Source organism: Mytilus edulis, chromosome 7 (genome assembly GCF_963676685.1).
Source record: "Mytilus edulis chromosome 7, xbMytEdul2.2, whole genome shotgun sequence".
Lineage (NCBI taxonomy): Eukaryota > Metazoa > Mollusca > Bivalvia > Mytilida > Mytilidae > Mytilus > Mytilus edulis.
This window is the reverse complement of record NC_092350.1, coordinates 18336336-18357910: the sequence shown is the minus strand read 5'-3', so window position 1 is coordinate 18357910 and position 21575 is coordinate 18336336. Positions and strand designations below refer to the sequence as shown.

At 31.9% G+C, this 21575-nt stretch overlaps 1 protein-coding gene across 9 annotated transcripts in view; it reads left to right on the top strand.

Annotated features, from left to right (window-relative positions):
• The window catches only part of LOC139480918 (rho GTPase-activating protein 39-like), an 87816-nt gene extending 66539 nt beyond the window's left edge, over positions 1–21277 (top strand). For 5 of the 9 annotated variants that reach the window (XM_071263870.1, XM_071263867.1, XM_071263865.1 and 2 more), the window contains 8 exons: positions 7023–7181; positions 10775–10847; positions 11635–11782; positions 12064–12223; positions 13885–13998; positions 14532–14689; positions 16655–16916; positions 17552–21277. In XM_071263870.1, the coding sequence (XP_071119971.1) occupies positions 7023–7181; positions 10775–10847; positions 11635–11782; positions 12064–12223; positions 13885–13998; positions 14532–14689; positions 16655–16916; positions 17552–17746 (1269 nt within the window). In that variant the 3' untranslated portion in view covers positions 17747–21277. The remainder of the gene's footprint in view (positions 1–7022; positions 7182–10774; positions 10848–11634; positions 11783–12063; positions 12224–13884; positions 13999–14531; positions 14690–16654; positions 16917–17551) is intronic. The other 4 variants (XM_071263871.1, XM_071263869.1, XM_071263866.1 and 1 more) reach the window with 1 other exon arrangement.
• Positions 21278–21575: the final 298 nt, after the last annotated feature.

Here is a 21575-nt window from a genome sequence, read left to right as displayed (position 1 = left end):
GTATAGGATCTCTAAACAGACATGTTAGTATAAGATTCATGATCTAGTCCAATATCAGACAGAAACTAATGTGTCAATTAGTCCCAGTATAGGATCTCTAAACAGACAGGTTAGTATAAGACTCATGATCTAGTCCAATATCAGACAGAAACTAATGTGTCAATTAGTCCCAGTATAGGATCTCTAAACAGACAGGTTAGTATAAGACTCATGATCTAGTCCAATATCAGACAGAAACTAATGTGTCAATTAGTCCCAGTATAGGATCTCTAAACAGACAGGTTAGTATAAGACTCATGATCTAGTCCAATATCAGACAGAAACTAATGTGTCAATTAGTCCCAGTATAGGATCTCTAAACAGACAGGTTAGTATAAGACTCATGACCTAGTCCCATATCAGACAGAAACTAATGTGTCAATAAGTCCCAGTATAGGATCTCTAAACAGACAGGTTAGTATAAGACTCATGATCTAGTCCAATATCAGACAGAAACTAATGTGTCAATTAGTCCCAGTATAGGATCTCTAAACAGACAGGTTAGTATAAGACTCATGATCTAGTCCCATATCAGACAGAAACTAATGTGTCAATTAGTCCCAGTATAGGATCTCTAAACAGACAGGTTAGTATAAGACTCATGATCTAGTCCCATATCAGACAGAAACTAATGTGTCAATTAGTCCCAGTATAGGATCTCTAAACAGACAGGTTAGTATAAGACTCATGATCTAGTCCAATATCAGACAGAAACTAATGTGTCAATTAGTCCCAGTATAGGATCTCTAAACAGACAGGTTAGTATAAGACTCATGATCTAGTCCCATATCAGACAGAAACTAATGTGTCAATTAGTCCCAGTATAGGATCTCTAAACAGACAGGTTAGTATAAGACTCATGATCTAGTCCCATATCAGACAGAAACTAATGTGTCAATTAGTCCCAGTATAGGATCTCTAAACAGACAGGTTAGTATAAGACTCATGATCTAGTCCAATATCAGACAGAAACTAATGTGTCAATTAGTCCCAGTATAGGATCTCTAAACAGACAGGTTAGTATAAGACTCATGATCTAGTCCAATATCAGACAGAAACTAATGTGTCAATTAGTCCCAGTATAGGATCTCTAAACAGACAGGTTAGTATAAGACTCATGATCTAGTCCAATATCAGACAGAAACTAATGTGTCAATTAGTCCCAGTATAGGATCTCTAAACAGACATGTTAGTATAAGATTCATGATCTAGTCCAATATCAGACAGAAACTAATGTGTCAATTAGTCCCAGTATAGGATCTCTAAACAGACAGGTTAGTATAAGACTCATGATCTAGTCCAATATCAGACAGAAACTAATGTGTCAATTAGTCCCAGTATAGGATCTCTAAACAGACAGGTTAGTATAAGACTCATGATCTAGTCCAATATCAGACAGAAACTAATGTGTCAATTAGTCCCAGTATAGGATCTCTAAACAGACAGGTTAGTATAAGACTCATGATCTAGTCCAATATCAGACAGAAACTAATGTGTCAATTAGTCCCAGTATAGGATCTCTAAACAGACAGGTTAGTATAAGACTCATGACCTAGTCCCATATCAGACAGAAACTAATGTGTCAATAAGTCCCAGTATAGGATCTCTAAACAGACAGGTTAGTATAAGACTCATGATCTAGTCCAATATCAGACAGAAACTAATGTGTCAATTAGTCCCAGTATAGGATCTCTAAACAGACAGGTTAGTATAAGACTCATGATCTAGTCCCATATCAGACAGAAACTAATGTGTCAATTAGTCCCAGTATAGGATCTCTAAACAGACAGGTTAGTATAAGACTCATGATCTAGTCCCATATCAGACAGAAACTAATGTGTCAATTAGTCCCAGTATAGGATCTCTAAACAGACAGGTTAGTATAAGACTCATGATCTAGTCCAATATCAGACAGAAACTAATGTGTCAATTAGTCCCAGTATAGGATCTCTAAACAGACAGGTTAGTATAAGACTCATGATCTAGTCCCATATCAGACAGAAACTAATGTGTCAATTAGTCCCAGTATAGGATCTCTAAACAGACAGGTTAGTATAAGACTCATGATCTAGTCCCATATCAGACAGAAACTAATGTGTCAATTAGTCCCAGTATAGGATCTCTAAACAGACAGGTTAGTATAAGACTCATGATCTAGTCCAATATCAGACAGAAACTAATGTGTCAATTAGTCCCAGTATAGGATCTCTAAACAGACAGGTTAGTATAAGACTCATGATCTAGTCCAATATCAGACAGAAACTAATGTGTCAATTAGTCCCAGTATAGGATCTCTAAACAGACAGGTTAGTATAAGACTCATGATCTAGTCCAATATCAGACAGAAACTAATGTGTCAATTAGTCCCAGTATAGGATCTCTAAACAGACATGTTAGTATAAGATTCATGATCTAGTCCAATATCAGACAGAAACTAATGTGTCAATTAGTCCCAGTATAGGATCTCTAAACAGACAGGTTAGTATAAGACTCATGATCTAGTCCAATATCAGACAGAAACTAATGTGTCAATTAGTCCCAGTATAGGATCTCTAAACAGACAGGTTAGTATAAGACTCATGATCTAGTCCAATATCAGACAGAAACTAATGTGTCAATTAGTCCCAGTATAGGATCTCTAAACAGACAGGTTAGTATAAGACTCATGATCTAGTCCAATATCAGACAGAAACTAATGTGTCAATTAGTCCCAGTATAGGATCTCTAAACAGACAGGTTAGTATAAGACTCATGATCTAGTCCAATATCAGACAGAAACTAATGTGTCAATTAGTCCCAGTATAGGATCTCTAAACAGACAGGTTAGTATAAGACTCATGATCTAGTCCAATATCAGACAGAAACTAATGTGTCAATTAGTCCCAGTATAGGATCTCTAAACAGACAGGTTAGTATAAGACTCATGATCTAGTCCAATATCAGACAGAAACTAATGTGTCAATTAGTCCCAGTATAGGATCTCTAAACAGACAGGTTAGTATAAGACTCATGATCTAGTCCAATATCAGACAGAAACTAATGTGTCAATTAGTCCCAGTATAGGATCTCTAAACAGACAGGTTAGTATAAGACTCATGATCTAGTCCAATATCAGACAGAAACTAATGTGTCAATTAGTCCCAGTATAGGATCTCTAAACAGACAGGTTAGTATAAGACTCATGATCTAGTCCAATATCAGACAGAAACTAATGTGTCAATTAGTCCCAGTATAGGATCTCTAAACAGACAGGTTAGTATAAGACTCATGATCTAGTCCAATATCAGACAGAAACTAATGTGTCAATTAGTCCCAGTATAGGATCTCTAAACAGACAGGTTAGTATAAGACTCATGATCTAGTCCAATATCAGACAGAAACTAATGTGTCAATTAGTCCCAGTATAGGATCTCTAAACAGACAGGTTAGTATAAGACTCATGATCTAGTCCAATATCAGACAGAAACTAATGTGTCAATTAGTCCCAGTATAGGATCTCTAAACAGACAGGTTAGTATAAGACTCATGATCTAGTCCAATATCAGACAGAAACTAATGTGTCAATTAGTCCCAGTATAGGATCTCTAAACAGACAGGTTAGTATAAGACTCATGATCTAGTCCAATATCAGACAGAAACTAATGTGTCAATTAGTCCCAGTATAGGATCTCTAAACAGACAGGTTAGTATAAGACTCATGATCTAGTCCAATATCAGACAGAAACTAATGTGTCAATTAGTCCCAGTATAGGATCTCTAAACAGACAGGTTAGTATAAGACTCATGATCTAGTCCAATATCAGACAGAAACTAATGTGTCAATTAGTCCCAGTATAGGATCTCTAAACAGACAGGTTAGTATAAGACTCATGACCTAGTCCCATATCAGACAGAAACTAATGTGTCAATAAGTCCCAGTATAGGATCTCTAAACAGACAGGTTAGTATAAGACTCATGATCTAGTCCAATATCAGACAGAAACTAATGTGTCAATTAGTCCCAGTATAGGATCTCTAAACAGACAGGTTAGTATAAGACTCATGATCTAGTCCCATATCAGACAGAAACTAATGTGTCAATTAGTCCCAGTATAGGATCTCTAAACAGACAGGTTAGTATAAGACTCATGATCTAGTCCCATATCAGACAGAAACTAATGTGTCAATTAGTCCCAGTATAGGATCTCTAAACAGACAGGTTAGTATAAGACTCATGATCTAGTCCCATATCAGACAGAAACTAATGTGTCAATTAGTCCCAGTATAGGATCTCTAAACAGACAGGTTAGTATAAGACTCATGATCTAGTCCCATATCAGACAGAAACTAATGTGTCAATTAGTCCCAGTATAGGATCTCTAAACAGACAGGTTAGTATAAGACTCATGATCTAGTCCCATATCAGACAGAAACTAATGTGTCAATTAGTCCCAGTATAGGATCTCTAAACAGACAGGTTAGTATAAGACTCATGATCTAGTCCCATATCAGACAGAAACTAATGTGTCAATTAGTCCCAGTATAGGATCTCTAAACAGACAGGTTAGTATAAGACTCATGATCTAGTCCCATATCAGACAGAAACTAATGTGTCAATTAGTCCCAGTATAGGATCTCTAAACAGACAGGTTAGTATAAGACTCATGATCTAGTCCCATATCAGACAGAAACTAATGTGTCAATTAGTCCCAGTATAGGATCTCTAAACAGACAGGTTAGTATAAGACTCATGATCTAGTCCAATATCAGACAGAAACTAATGTGTCAATTAGTCCCAGTATAGGATCTCTAAACAGACAGGTTAGTATAAGACTCATGATCTAGTCCAATATCAGACAGAAACTAATGTGTCAATTAGTCCCAGTATAGGATCTCTAAACAGACAGGTTAGTATAAGACTCATGATCTAGTCCAATATCAGACAGAAACTAATGTGTCAATTAGTCCCAGTATAGGATCTCTAAACAGACATGTTAGTATAAGATTCATGATCTAGTCCAATATCAGACAGAAACTAATGTGTCAATTAGTCCCAGTATAGGATCTCTAAACAGACATGTTAGTATAAGACTCATGATCTAGTCCAATATCAGACAGAAACTAATGTGTCAATTAGTCCCAGTATAGGATCTCTAAACAGACAGGTTAGTATAAGACTCATGATCTAGTCCAATATCAGACAGAAACTAATGTGTCAATTAGTCCCAGTATAGGATCTCTAAACAGACAGGTTAGTATAAGACTCATGATCTAGTCCAATATCAGACAGAAACTAATGTGTCAATTAGTCCCAGTATAGGATCTCTAAACAGACAGGTTAGTATAAGACTCATGACCTAGTCCCATATCAGACAGAAACTAATGTGTCAATAAGTCCCAGTATAGGATCTCTAAACAGACAGGTTAGTATAAGACTCATGATCTAGTCCAATATCAGACAGAAACTAATGTGTCAATTAGTCCCAGTATAGGATCTCTAAACAGACAGGTTAGTATAAGACTCATGATCTAGTCCCATATCAGACAGAAACTAATGTGTCAATTAGTCCCAGTATAGGATCTCTAAACAGACAGGTTAGTATAAGACTCATGATCTAGTCCCATATCAGACAGAAACTAATGTGTCAATTAGTCCCAGTATAGGATCTCTAAACAGACAGGTTAGTATAAGACTCATGATCTAGTCCAATATCAGACAGAAACTAATGTGTCAATTAGTCCCAGTATAGGATCTCTAAACAGACAGGTTAGTATAAGACTCATGATCTAGTCCCATATCAGACAGAAACTAATGTGTCAATTAGTCCCAGTATAGGATCTCTAAACAGACAGGTTAGTATAAGACTCATGATCTAGTCCCATATCAGACAGAAACTAATGTGTCAATTAGTCCCAGTATAGGATCTCTAAACAGACAGGTTAGTATAAGACTCATGATCTAGTCCAATATCAGACAGAAACTAATGTGTCAATTAGTCCCAGTATAGGATCTCTAAACAGACAGGTTAGTATAAGACTCATGATCTAGTCCCATATCAGACAGAAACTAATGTGTCAATTAGTCCCAGTATAGGATCTCTAAACAGACAGGTTAGTATAAGACTCATGATCTAGTCCCATATCAGACAGAAACTAATGTGTCAATTAGTCCCAGTATAGGATCTCTAAACAGACAGGTTAGTATAAGACTCATGATCTAGTCCCATATCAGACAGAAACTAATGTGTCAATTAGTCCCAGTATAGGATCTCTAAACAGACAGGTTAGTATAAGACTCATGATCTAGTCCCATATCAGACAGAAACTAATGTGTCAATTAGTCCCAGTATAGGATCTCTAAACAGACAGGTTAGTATAAGACTCATGATCTAGTCCAATATCAGACAGAAACTAATGTGTCAATTAGTCCCAGTATAGGATCTCTAAACAGACAGGTTAGTATAAGATTCATCATCTAGTCAAATTTAAAGCATCAGGGTTTTGATCATTTTAGTAGTAGGAGTTCCTTTTGAATGAGATGTCTGGTCGAAAGGTCTTAGATGGGATTTGACCAAGTAAAAGCCACAGACTTGTGTAAGACAATGCTTGTTATGTTGTATCTCACTATAAACAACAAGTGAACAACCAATTTCACCATTTTCTTAAAATTTGATGAAATTAAATGTGTAAAAGTCAAACATCAAAAAAGTACTAGATAAAAACGTAAAACAAAAAAAAATATGGGCAGTTTTCTAGAAACACTATCATGACTTATGTTATATAAGATTCTTTAAGCATACTGCCATTGCTTTTGAATTGAAAGAACTAAAACCACTGTCGTGACTTTTGAGGTATTTTATACTATGAAATAATGTGAATTACAGAATAACTATTAGTTTATTATAAAAAATTGTCACATCATAGCATAAGTTATTCCTGTAAATCTTAATTTATCATAAAATATATAGTAAATTTTGTAACAATACAGCATATTCTAATTTTAGAATCGTGCGGGAACAGCACCACCTATCAGATCTGCTAGTCCCTTGTCACAGAAACAGAAACTTCATTCAGAAACAGACATAGAGAACTATATGAACAGACATAAAAAGGGACTGTTCGGAAAGAAAATCTCATATGAGGCCATGCTGGTTTGGCAAAAGGTAATATAAATCAGTAGGCAAATTTTGTTCAGTAGAAATGGAGTGAACCTTTTCCTACACGCCAAAGCATTTGACACTCACCTTGAGGAAAAAAACATGTTTTTATGATAAAGATAGAAAACATATTACAAAATGTTCTTACATCTTTCACCATTATTATACTTGTAAGAAAATATATCAAATCAGAAAGGTTCTTCAATTTTACAACATTAGCTTTTTTTAAAATGTCCAAACTTTTGCACTTCCACATAACACACATACATTTGCTTTTTAGAATCTAATGAACTTTGGGTTTTATTTATTGTTAAAAAAGTATAAAAAAAATAATGTGATGATTGGTTGAAGACTTCTTTACCTATGAAAATTCGACCAATGATGTAACAAGATTTAAATATGGGTTTCTGTTCTTTAACTTAAGACCAAATGTTATGAAACTTGTACGCAATGCTTTTACCACAAAACTCAGATGAAGTATGAATTTGGGTAGAATTACTTTTACGGTTGTTAAGTAATGTCCCTATTTAACTTTATGGACACATTCCCCATTTATTTATACATATATTAAAGTTATTTTTGGATCATTTTAAGGAATTAAATTTAATATCAAGGTAACAATATGGATAATAATTGTATTTCATGTAATGGGAATCACATGACCTAGTTGAATTGAATACCTGATATTTAAGACCGCTTTGAAAAATATACATATTTTATTGTATTAAACTTTAGTAGTCATTTACATTACATAGTTTGATATATAGAAGATATTAAAGGGCTGAAATACATGTATAAAACAGGATATGTTTTCATTGACGTAAAATATTTTATATTGTTATTTTGTAATTTTAATCCTAAATATGATTAAAAGATGCATATCATATATCAATGGATAGTTTGAAGAATTTAAATGAAGGAGGGGAAAATAAGGGTTTTTTAAACATTTTTTTATAGAATTCTTGAAAAAAATATTCTTTTAGTATTGAATTGTCAACCACAATGAAGTAAATGTAGTCAATAGTTTTTCTCCAGATGTACATATATAAAGAATTTTTAGAGTTTTGATAAACATTATAGTCCTTTACTAAAAATTCTGTTCCTTTTATTATATATCTGTTTGAAAAAGAGCCTTTTATTTAAAAAAATAAAATAAAATAATTAACCTTATTGTGCCCTAATAAATTGATCAATAATTTCTTCCTCATCTTCATTTTGTTTTTTTTAAAATATACACAACAGGAAGTTCATAAATATCATCATTCATTTGTTTAATCACGCATAAATTAATTAGATTTGGAAAGTTCGATTGACATTACATTTTTGAAAAATGTGATATAATTAGCATCGGTCGTCTGCGATGGGAAATGTCTGTGACTGTCTGTTTGTTGAATATGAACCATTGGATGAAACTGATGCTGTTGTTTATATCAATTTGAAACAAAGACATGTATTTCAGTCGGTTAGTATAATGTTTCCTGTTTTCTTTATGGAGTTTGTTTAAGAACTATTCAACTGTGAAACTTATTCTTCTATTTATCATGTTTATAAGTCTTACATTGAAAGTTTTGACAGAAACGAAATTTTTACCAAGAATTTTTCTCCCATAGGATTCAGAATAAGTAAAATGATAATTTTATATTATTGGTTGTTGAGGTCTTAAAAGTGCTTCTCATTCCCCCTCACCCTATGGTTAATTCCAGGACAGCCCTTACTGTATTGTATAAAATCCATTTTCCAAATATGCCAACTATAATTTTTAGCTCACCTGGCCCGAAGGGCCAAGTGAGCTTTTCTCATCACTTGGCGTCCGGCGTCCGGCGTCGTCCGTCGTCGTCCGTCGTCGTTAACTTTTACAAAAATCTTCTCCTCTGAAACTACTGGGCCAAATCAAACCAAACTTGGCCACAATCATCATTGGGGTATCTAGTTTAAAAAATGTGTGGCGTGACCCGGTCAACCAACCAAGATGGCCGCCACGGCTAAAAATAGAACATAGGGGTAAAATGCAGTTTTTGGCTTATAACTCAAAAACCAAAGCATTTAGAGCTAATCTGACATGGGGTAAAAATGTTTATCAGGTCAAGATCTATCTGCCCTGAAATTTTCAGATGAATCGGTCAATCGGTTGTTGGGTTGCTGCCCCTGAATTGGTAATTTTGAAGAAATTTTGCTGTTTTTGGTTATTATCTTGAATATTATTATAGTTAGAGATAAACTGTAAACAGCAATAATGTTCAGCAAAGTAAGATCTACAAATAAGTCAACATGACCAAAATGGTCAGTTGACCCGTTTAGGAGTTATTGCCCTTTATAGTCAATTTTTAACCATTTTTCGTTAATTAAAGTAATCTTTTACAAAAATCTTCTCCTCTGAAACTACTTGGCCAAATTAATCCAAACTTGGCCACAATCATCTTTGGGGTATCTAGTTTAAAAAATGTGTGGCGTGACCTGGTCAACCAACCAAGATGGCCGCCACCGCTAAAAATAGAACAAAGGGGTAAAATGCAGTTTTTGGCTTATAACTCAAAAACCAAAGCATTTTGAGGAAATCTGACATGGTATAAAAATGTTTATCAGGTCAAGATGTATCTGCCCTAAAATTTTCAGATGAATCGGTCAATTGGTTGTTGGGTTGCTGCCCCTGAATTGGTAATTTTGAGGAAATTTTGCTGTTTTTGGTTATTATCTTGAATATTATTATAGATAGAGATAAACTGTAAACAGCAATAATGTTCAGCAAAGTAAGATCTACAAATAAGTCAACATGACCAAAATGGTCAGTTGACCCGTTTAGGAGTTATTGCCCTTTATAGTCAATTTTTAACCATTTTTCGTAAATTAAAGTAATCTTTTACAAAAATCTTCTCCTCTGAAACTACTTGGCCAAATTAATCCAAACTTGGCCACAATCATCTTTGGGGTATCTAGTTTAAAAAATGTGTGGCGTGACCTGGTCAACCAACCAAGATGGCCGCCACCGCTAAAAATAGAACATAGGGGTAAAATGCAGTTTTTGGCTTATAACTCAAAAACCAAAGCATTTTGAGGAAATCTGACAGGGGATAAAAATGTTTATCAGGTCAAGAACTATCTGCCCTGAAATTTTCAGATGAATCGGTCAATCGGTTGTTGGGTTGCTGCCCCTGAATTGGTAATTTTGAAGAAATTTTGCTGTTTTTGGTTATTATCTTGAATATTATTATAGTTAAAGATAAACTGTAAACAGCAATAATGTTCAGCAAAGTAAGATCTACAAATAAGTCAACATGACCTAAATGGTCAATTGACCCCTTAAGGAGTTATTGCCCTTTATAGTCAATTTTTAACAATTTTCATTAATTTGGTAAATTTATGTAAATTTTTACCAAATATAGTTCTCTGTTACTAATGGGCAAAGTTCATGATAGATATAATTGTAAGAAGCAAAATCGTTCAGTAAAGTAAGAACTTCAAACACATCACCATCACCAAAATACAATTTTGTCATGAATCCATTTGTGTCCTTTGTTTAATATGCACATAGACCAAGGTGAGCGACACAGGCTCTTTAGAGCCTCTAGTTTTTAGATTTCAATAAATGTGTTTATTTTTAGGATCTGATACAAAAGCCTATACTTAGGACAGAAGATAAAGGAGTGAAGAAAGATGCCTGTGAAGTGTTTAGACATATCCTTTTTGTAGAACTATATAAAGGGGGAGGGATATCAGCATAACCATTTTTATGGTGGATTTTGTTTATTTATACTTTTACAGTGATGCCTACTTCAAAACATACTTAGCTTTTACCAAATAAAATTCAAAATGGAAGTGGGGAATGTGTCAAAGTGACAACAACCCGACCAAAGAGCAGACAACAGCCGAAGATATCAACTTTGAGTTCTGTCATTGCTTGATATTGATTTTTGTATGTACATGTAAAAATATATATGAAATACTAATATCCATTAATAGATGAATTATTTACCAGATATTGCTATCCATAGACCACAGAATAAGTTTATTTTATTTTACACATACACATGAGTAAACCTGTCGTCAGTAAACTGAATTTGCAACCATCAAATCACCAATTGATGCCGTCTGAGTTTTAAAGACAATACAGTTAATTTATCTCCTAAATGAAAGGGGTAAATAAGTATAACAGAATCAATTAAAGATCTGCAATTAAAACCCATTTTTTCCAAAAACACAAAATATTAAGATAGGACATACAACAACTAAACAACTATTGACAGAGTTCAACCCGTGGACTGCACCTAAAGATAAGTGTCTGCGCTATTTTTCAAGTTCTTTATTCACTGGAGACTTTTGTTTTGACTTTTTTTAAGACACTTAAGTGATTTGTCAAGTTGACAAGGACTTTTATAATACATGTACAGTATTTATGTGAAATATATCCTATGAGATAATTTATTGCATAATAATGAAGAGAAAATTTCCTTAACTTTTGTACTGATACAAGTGTATATGGCTGACAGAAAGGGCAAAGGGACACAAATCAGTAATGCACAGGAAATTATCATCAAAGGATGGCACTGTGTTGCACTCAGGGATGAAATCTATATGCAACTCTGTAAACAAACAACAGACAATCTTAAACTGTAAGTACATTTAATTGAATACTTTGATGATAAGTATGGGTTAAAAAGTAATAAAATATTTATATATATTAACATAAAACACAGATCAAGTTCGACTTTAAGTTTCATCACTTTTACACTTCTTGAGTTATGTCCCTTTATAACGTTATATGCAAGCAGGGGCATTATCTGTGTCCCATGGACACATTCTCTATTTATTTTATAAGAATGCATATAAATAATATGTATATTTTATGTTGTATGGAGAAAGGACTTGAAAATATCTGGGTTGTTTATTTCAGAGAAAGTTTACAGAAAGGCTGGGAATTAATGGCAGTTTGTTTAAACTTTTTTCCTCCAACTGTAAAATTTAAAACGTATTTAGAGGGTTATATTTCCCGATACATGGATACTGATGATGATCTTCCCGATCTGATTGTAAGTCAGGCTGATGGAATGCTGGTAATTATAACATTCTACCTACTAACAAAAAACCCATGGAGAAACTGTCTCAAAATGATGTCCATTAGTACAACAAACAAAAAATATCAAAGTTTCAATAAAAACATTTCCTGAAACAGGATAAAAGTATAAACATAAGTACACAGGCACTGTCTGTGTGTACATATGTAAATTAAACAAGAAATTTATTTTAAGGACATAATAAAATGTGCAAACTCAATTTGCTTTTATAAATATAATCGCATTATTGCTTTTCAAGTTGATGATTCAGTTGCATCTTGACACTTGTCATGAAAACTGTGGATTCATTATTATTTATTGGATACAAATGTTTATGTTTTTTTTTATGGAAAAGGGGGACCATGAATTTGCGAGTTTAAGTTAACAAAGTACAAATTTTCTAAAGGCCTGTTTGTAGACTTTGGACAAAACCATGAATATTGGTACCAAAGAAAATAAAGTTACCACAGAATATGATTTATTCTTATTCACAGAGAAATGTTGTCTTCACTGAAGTAATCCTCTTCCTTAATATTTAAATACCCACCTGGTATATGTCATGTTACATTTTATTCTAAGTATAATGTTTCCCATAAAATTTGCCTCATTACAAATGTTCAAAGTTGTTTCCTCAAAAGCAGTACACCATTTGATTCTTTATATCCTGTCTAAATAGTTGCTGCCTTTATGTTGTATCATATTATGTAAGAAGAAAAAAAACATTTTGAGACATGGTGCATGTTATCTCTATCTCCTCTTACACCTATAGTTATTTTACAAAATACATATATGATGTTTTCCTTAAAAAAAAAAAATGGCATGATATTTGAGTAGAACAGTTGAAAGATTAAACTGCATGTGTTATTATTTTGATGGTGTACTAGCCTTGATTTTGTATGTGTAGAGCGTGTTTAGTTATCTCATAAATTTTTTTTTTTTGCATACTTGATTCGCATAAGGATTTTTCAATAAAATGCTAAAAATATGCTTTAAAGTATTAATGCATTGCAAAAAAACAAATATTTCATCAATTAAATTAAAGTCAGATATTTCTACGATATTCCTTTTTATATTGGATACAAATTTTATTAAGTCTACTGCAGACACTTTGTAGTCGAAGCATTTCAACTGAGGTACTACACAGGCGTCAAAAGGTGTCAATATGGAGTAAAGGGTTAAGGCAATTCTAGTAGAAATAATTTTATAGGTGTGATGCCTGGAGTCAACAAATTTAGTAGTCAGCAGAATTTATTTTCAGTGCCCTTCAAACATTTCTTGAATACTTCTTAGTTCTTTAATTTTCTTTTACTTTTATCACTATCACCAGCTTTATTGCTTGACCTTCTGTTAATAATAGATAAAAGAAGATGTGGTATCAGAGCTCATGAGACAAATCTCCATCCAAGTCACAATTTATAAAAGTAAACCATTATAGGTCAAAGTATGGTCTTCAACCAAAAGTTCACTTGTTTTGTTTGTTTTTTACAATGAAGAAGGTACCAATCCCAGTGTTTGTAACTCACTGTATATTTGCCTCTGACAGGCAGTTCAACCCTCATTTGGGTCGACTGATATTTCAATACCGGTCTAGGCATAGTATTAAAGTACCAACAAATGTTAGAAATTGTAGTTACATCAGTTTATTGTTTTATTATTTACAGATACCAATCAGTCATTTTGCTAAACAATGTAATAAACGTTTAGAGAAAATGGTACAAAGTGGACCAAAGAAAGGACAAAGGAAGCCTAACATTGATGAAATAGAACAAGCTAAGGTAGAGATTCTGTCTAATAGAGATCCATTGCTTTATGAGTTATTTACTTGAAACCATAAACTTTTGATCAGTCAATTAGTAGCATTTTTGGAAAGGTATAATTTAGCAGAAAGAACTAAGCTAATGCCATTCAAAATACATTTTAAGAGATCTTAGATATAAGAAGATGTACATATGGTATGAGTGCCAATGAGACAACTCTCCATCCAAGTCACAATTTGTTAAACTAAACCATTATAGGTCTTCAACACAGAGCTTTGGCTGACACTGAAAAGCAAGCTATAAAGTCTTGCATAGTCTTCCAACAATTGTTGTGTACTGTAGTAATCACCAACAACTCTTTGAAATAATAATTCCTACCTACCTGATTTAGCAACTTTTTATATATAGAACAATTGCCATTTATTGTATTACACTTAAAATTTACTATACAATTAGAACTGACCACCAGAAAATAGTAAAGATTTGTTACATTGTATAGCATGACTTTTGTTATAAGATTATTTACAAAACTTTGTACATGTATATTTCAGAAATCAATATTTAATCCATCTATGTTTGGAAGTACTTTAGAAGAAATTCTAGCTCTTCAATGTGAAAGATTTCCAGACAGGAAGTTACCCTGGTTACAGACAACACTTTCAGAGGAAGTTTTGAGGTTAAATGGTGCTCAAACTGAAGGAATATTTAGGTACAAAACTACAAGTAATAGAATATAACATTGTTCAGTGAAGAATGAAAGAACACAAAAAAGAATTCTTTAAGGAAAATCTAAATCAAGTTAGATGTGGGTGTATATGTATGTATAACAAATGAATTCTAAAGTATGATTTTCTGATTTAAACAAAAATCCAAAGTGCTTTGATTTTGTCAGAATTGTTCAAAAATAACAAAAACTCAAATTAAAAAGTAACTCATTGTTATACAACTTGATAGGAAAAAACAAGGCTATTGTCTGTGGGCACAAGGTAAAGTTCTACACAGATGATTTATATAAAATAACATAAACATTAGTAGAACTTAGTGAATCTGTTTCTTACAATGGGGATATAAAAATTCACATGATAATTACAGAAAAAACTGATTCAGAACAAAGATGTACTCCTACAACAAACTATATTGACTGAAGGATTACATTTAACATACAGTAGAACTTTTATTTAAGATTCTATAGAACGATGTGAATTGTACAAACACACTTTTCACATTTAAATTCTGGAGACCCAAATTCAAACAATTGATGGATCAACCCACACATAGTGATTTGCATTACTTCTTTCAAAAAAATCATTTCCTTTGTTTCATGAATTTTAAAACATGGTGTAACTGAGTTTATAATGCAAAAATAGATAAAGCTATCTATAATTTTTTATCAAATGCAGTAATCAAGTTTTTCATTAGGAGGAAGTTTATAAAGGATTTTTTTTTAAATCAGATACTTTGTAGGTGTTAGTAGGAAACTATTCAATATAAGAATACATTAAACATTTCAAAAGTTTTAAACAGTCAAAAAGTATTCCAAACATTTAATTTTTGAAAGGTTTTAAGCTTTATGACAGCATCATATGAAAAATTGTTGACAAAAAATTACTGATTGCATTCCTGAATTAATATGTAATCTAAGATGACTTAATTCATAATCCAAGATCCTTCTAATGTCAATTTCGAAAGATGAAAAATCATTCTGAAGGATTAAAATAGATATTTCTTTGAAAATATTTAAATTAAAGAAAAAAATATACAAATCCTAGATTAAAAGTACATAGAAATACTGATTAAATGGACATTTTGATTTATTTATGAAGTTAAGAATAAATAAAGATACCCTAGGCTTTATTGATAATAAATATATTGCAGCCAAAGCTAGCAAACCTTATAAAAACTGCATTTTCTTTTATATCTTCTTTAGAACTTATGTATTCCCCCCACCATCATCACCAAATCTTAATTTATAATTTTATTCTCTTCCTGAATGTGCATCAAATATATTTGCCAGAAACGTCAACCACTATACATGAACCTTTATTTGAAAAAGTGACTGATACACTTTCTTTTTATTAATAAAGTTGTGAACTTCTGACCTCATACCTAATATTTGTTTTTTCTTGTAAACTTTGCTTTAACTATAGTACTGGTTTCCAGTGGTTATGAAATTTACATGTAATGAATTATCTGCTGCCACAGCTTAAAAAATCTAACAAAAAATGATGAAGTACTTACATTTAAGTGTTCAATGAATTGATATTATATATATATTGAAATTTTTTAGAGTTTTTTTGTAAAAAGGAAATGTAGTTTGATAGCCAATGAGACAATTAACCATCAGAAACAAAATGACATAGAATTCAGCGACTATGGCCTTCAATAATGAACACAACCCACACTGTTAATATAGCACATTTATTCAATTGACCATTAAGTAACGTATTATTTAGCACAATATCTGGCCTGATTATTAGTATTGTGATAATGATACTGAGTACTTATCAAGGTTAGATAATATTTAATACAGTTACGTAACTGCTGCAAGAAATTCTGAAACATTAATCAGCACCAGGCACTGTTAATTATGTGTATTCCCACTATCCACTTTTTAGCAATAATGTTATGTAAATTATCAAGGTAATGATTATTCTTTCATAATTGTATATTACAGAGTTCCAGGTGATATCGATGAAGTTAATGCATTAAAGATTAAATGTGATCAATGGATAATCCCTTCAGACTGTCCTGATCCACACATTCCTGCATCTTTATTAAAACTATGGTACAGAGAACTTCAGGAGCCATTAATTCCGCCAGAATTCTATGAAGAATGTATAGAAAATTTTCAGAATCCAGAAGAAGCTATAGAAGTTGTTAATAAACTTCCAGATATAAATAGATTAGTGCTAGCTTACCTTATACGATTTTTACAGGTAAGTTGAGATAACTCTGTAGAGTTATATAGAAGAAGTTAGTAAATTTTCAAATACCAATACTAAAAAATCACTTCTGTCTAAATTCATTGGCAAAATAGAGAAATCGCTATAACATATCATTAGCAGTATAAAAAGCATAGAAAATCACTGTTTCATACCAAAAAGGTGTACAATTGGATATCAACTATCATGTGACTAACACCGATGAACTGTAAAGTTCAAGGTAATAGAGAATTTGACTTGGTTTAGGCACTATCAGAAACTGAAAATGGTATAAATGAAATTTTTACATAGCAACATAACTATTTAAACATTACTACATATTCATGTGCCAGTCTAAAGTGAGGAACCTTGTCAGTGGTTGTCCTTTGTTCAAATAAATGTTTTAGTTATCTGAAGAATTTGGTGCTGGTCTTCCAGAGTTAATAGTTAATTTATTAGCTTCTTTATGGACTTTGGACAATTAAGAGATATAGACATATTGATTAGACAGGTGTTTATAGCTGAAGACTGTGTTGACCTCTAGATGACCTAGATATTTTTGGTTTTGTTATTGTTTATGCTATTACTAGGAATTTTCCTGTCATTTTTGTGCATCATAAAATAAATATATTTCTTCTTTTATTTTCAAGGTATTTGCTGCTGAAGACAATTCAAAAGTAACGAAAATGGACGTTAATAATTTAGCTATGGTCATGGCACCAAATTGTTTACGATGTGAAAGTTTAGAACCACAAGTGATATTTGAGAACACAAGAAAGGAAATGGGTTTTATCAGAACATTAATCCAAAATTTAGACACAAGTTTTATGGAGGGCATCGTGTAATAATTAAACACTGAAGAAACATATTCATTTTGTGTGAAAATTCCTGGGGATGAGCTGTATGCATGTACAAAGGGGTTCAGCTAACAATCGTTAAGCAACCTCTACCCTTTTTGTTAGAGACGAGTATATAATAGATACTGTACAATGATCTATGGCAAAAAGGGAATTACACATATAATTATTTCGTATTAAAGAAAAATTCCCAAAGAATGTGAAAATTCTAACTGAATATTTTCCATAACAAATTGCATCAATTTGATAATTATGGCAATAGAGCTTCTTTCTGTAATATTTAGTTGCCTTGTCAATTAATATATTCTTTAAAAAGTAATGCAAAATTACCATTAAATTGTAACAAAAAGTGTTTAATGCTAAATAATATATTCTTCCATATGCTGTAAAAAATGAAGAAAAAAAAATCTTTTTTGAAACACAAATACTGCAAGAGTTGAGACTTTGATATTTATTCTGTCTTCACACTTGGCCATATGCCTTTTAGCCTAGGCTCAAATCCCAATGAGCCTGTAAGATTTAACTATTGCAAGCCAATAGAATCCATACAAAAATTTCCAAATAATGAGCATCAGGCCTGTGGCTGCAAAAAAAAAAATATTGTGAAGATAGATTTTGTTGCATGTGTATTGTCAGATCTTTTTCACACATCTGCTTTGTAAGGTTTATGAATTTTATATGTAAATTAATCTTCTACAAATCATGTATAAATGCTGTTTATTTTATGTCTGTAAGATATGTACATAGAATGGTAGATTAGTATTTTGTCAATTTTCTGATCACCACAAATATAAGTATTTTTGTTGTATATGTCCTATTTCATAATTTAAGGAATATTTTGTTATTTGTATACCATATCATTCACAAGTAAACAGCTACAAATGATGCATTGCTATGTTTATTTGCATGAAGCTGAATGTCTAAATGTAATAAATTGATTTTTGTGTGAGTTTGAAATAAAAGGCATCCAGTTTAAATTAGATCTGAATATTTTTCCCAATCATCAATAGAACAAATATTGTTTCATTATACATTAGTTTGATCATATTTGTGAACATCACCTTGTACTTGTTTTATTCAGCTCCAATAAAAAGAAATTGTCACAATGCAAAGCTTTTGTTACATCTATATAGAAAGAATGAGATCTCCCTCCTTATGTATGCCTCGGCCATTCTATACATGGGAACTTTAGAGCATTTTATCAAGAAAATTGATAAGAATAAATAGGGCAATATATAAACTTGCTATGAGTTAAAGTACCGAAAGGGAAAGTGAGCAAAAAGTAAAATTGAAATCTTCCTATTGGTGACATTTAAGAAAATTAGATTTTTATAGCCACCATCACGAAGTAAGAGTTGTTTAATGTTCAGTTTCATCCAGTGTATCAGTATCATTACGAAACATAAAAAGTAAATTCTACCAGATTTGAAATCTTTCATCTCGGTCTCAATGTCAAAACGATATTCTTTCTGATAGATTTTTGTTTATACTTCTGGACAGCAATATAATATGGTGCTTACTCACAAGTTAATGTCAGGTCAGTGTTGTTTTTGTTTTGTTAATGTGTCAACAATTGCATTTAGTATTTGTTAAGAAAAAGGGCATTGGTGACATTGAAATAGGTAAAAAGGGGAGGTAATCAATTGTTTGACCTATTTAAATTGGCCAGTGAATTTTATTCTGAAATAAGCAACTTTATTGTTCTTCTAGAATTTATAGGATTTTTAAACCTACATCTAATAAGTTTCTGAATATGAAGCTACAAATGAAATAGATTATATGTATACACATTTCATCCCATATATTAGTTGGATTGGTCCAATGTGGGCCTGAAACATCAAAGATTTAAATATATATGTATGAAAGATGTACAATTATTTTGTGTGTTATATATTTATGTACATAGCACAGTGTAATATAGACAAAGGAAATCTCTTATATGTAAACATGTTATAATTTGGACAGCTACTGTCTTGTTTTAGTATTTTATGTTTATTATGACTGTGATCAGGAGGAATTACCTCCCTTTAATAACTTACAGATGTATTTATGCTTTATGGCTTTATTAGAATAGTCCTTGAAGTTCAGGGTCACTGATGTTACATCAAGCATTTTTCGTCAGATAATCGTTTGAATTGTTTCCCCTGTGATACAGTAGCAGAAGCAAGACTAGGGCATAATGTTGTCAGTGGTGGCAACAATTGTTGAAGCTTGTTTGATGTTCACATTGGCAAGACATATCTCTGTGTCAACTTATTACTGATCATGATGTGAAGGCTTTTGAAGCCTCACTTGCAGCTACGTCAAGAAACATACATGTATATACATTTAAAAAAAAAATAGAATTCAATTTATTCAGATCAAATGATGTTTACACTTGAGAACAATTATGTTAGCATAATCAAAGAGAATGCATTCAGTTGTTATTTTTACAAAATTGAATTTAAAAAAAAGATATTCACCACAGTCAAAAGACTTTGCAAGACCCTGAACTCGAAGGTCTTGTTGCTTTGCAGCTTTAATCAAAATGTGCGGGTATAATTCACATTAACTTTGAAGTTTATAATTATCCTACTGCTACAAACAGGTTAATAATTTCAATTTAAACATCACTGACCTTGTATTTGATAAGATTTTGTGATTTTTTTTTTATCATTTTGCTGATATACTGTCTACTATTGTATGCTTTTGAAAAAAAAAACCAGTTTTGTTCACCTAAACTGATAGTTTATTTACAAATTATATTGAGAAATTGATCAGTATTAAATGCATGACATCTTGTATACATGGAATGTAAGAATGTATGGTTTTAAATCCTAAAAAATGATAACATTCCAAACACTAAGAAAATACAAACCAATTATATAACACCAAATATAAATTACATATTTATAATCGGAAAAAATGACAAGAACCTATCATGTATTGAAATCGGTTTAAAGGTTGATTTTTGTTTAGTTGTAAAATTAATCAAATACTATGTATTCTTTACATCATGTATTCATTTTTACCAGTTTTGCAATTTTCATAAATCTTTTAAATGATGCAATAAAATGATTAATTAGTGACATTGCCAACAAAACAAGTATTAAATGAAAAATTGATTCAACTAAAAATTTATTCACCTTTATTTTTAAATGACAGGTTTCTATTTGCCTGATGAATTGAAAATATTTTTTAATTCAAAAAGCAGATTTTATCATCAACTTTACGTTTCAAGAGCGTCAGAAGATTTCAAATAGATTTAATCAACTATAACAGCCTTTAAAACAATGAAAAAAATTTCAAGGTCAAACAGTTTTTTCAAGAACTTTCAGGTTGAGTAATGAACTATATACAGTCTATAGAACTATGACCAATGTCTAGTTGACATATCAGGATTATGTGTATTAAGTGTAGTAGCTATATTTGTTTTGTGAATGTATGTAATTGTTAAGAAGAACAAAGAAATTTTTATTTACAAGAAATCTTACATATTCTTATTGAGCCTATGATATTAAATAAACAAATACAATTTTATTGTTTTGTCTTTGTGTTAAGTTCACAGATTTTACACAACATGAATTGTTTTTAAAATGGTTGAATTTCTTGATTTTGATTGTTATCAAGATTTTATCAACATAGATGGAAAGAAATCTTTGAAGTTGCCTTTACTTTAATTTCCATAAATTGTCAATGCCTGTCAATCATATAAGTGCTGAGACACAGAGGATTCAAAAGATTACTTGTTCATAGAATAGAAAATATCAAGGTTGACTTTTCTGAGGAGAGTGAATTGTTCAGTTCAGGGACAAACATTTAGTTCCGTACATGTCTT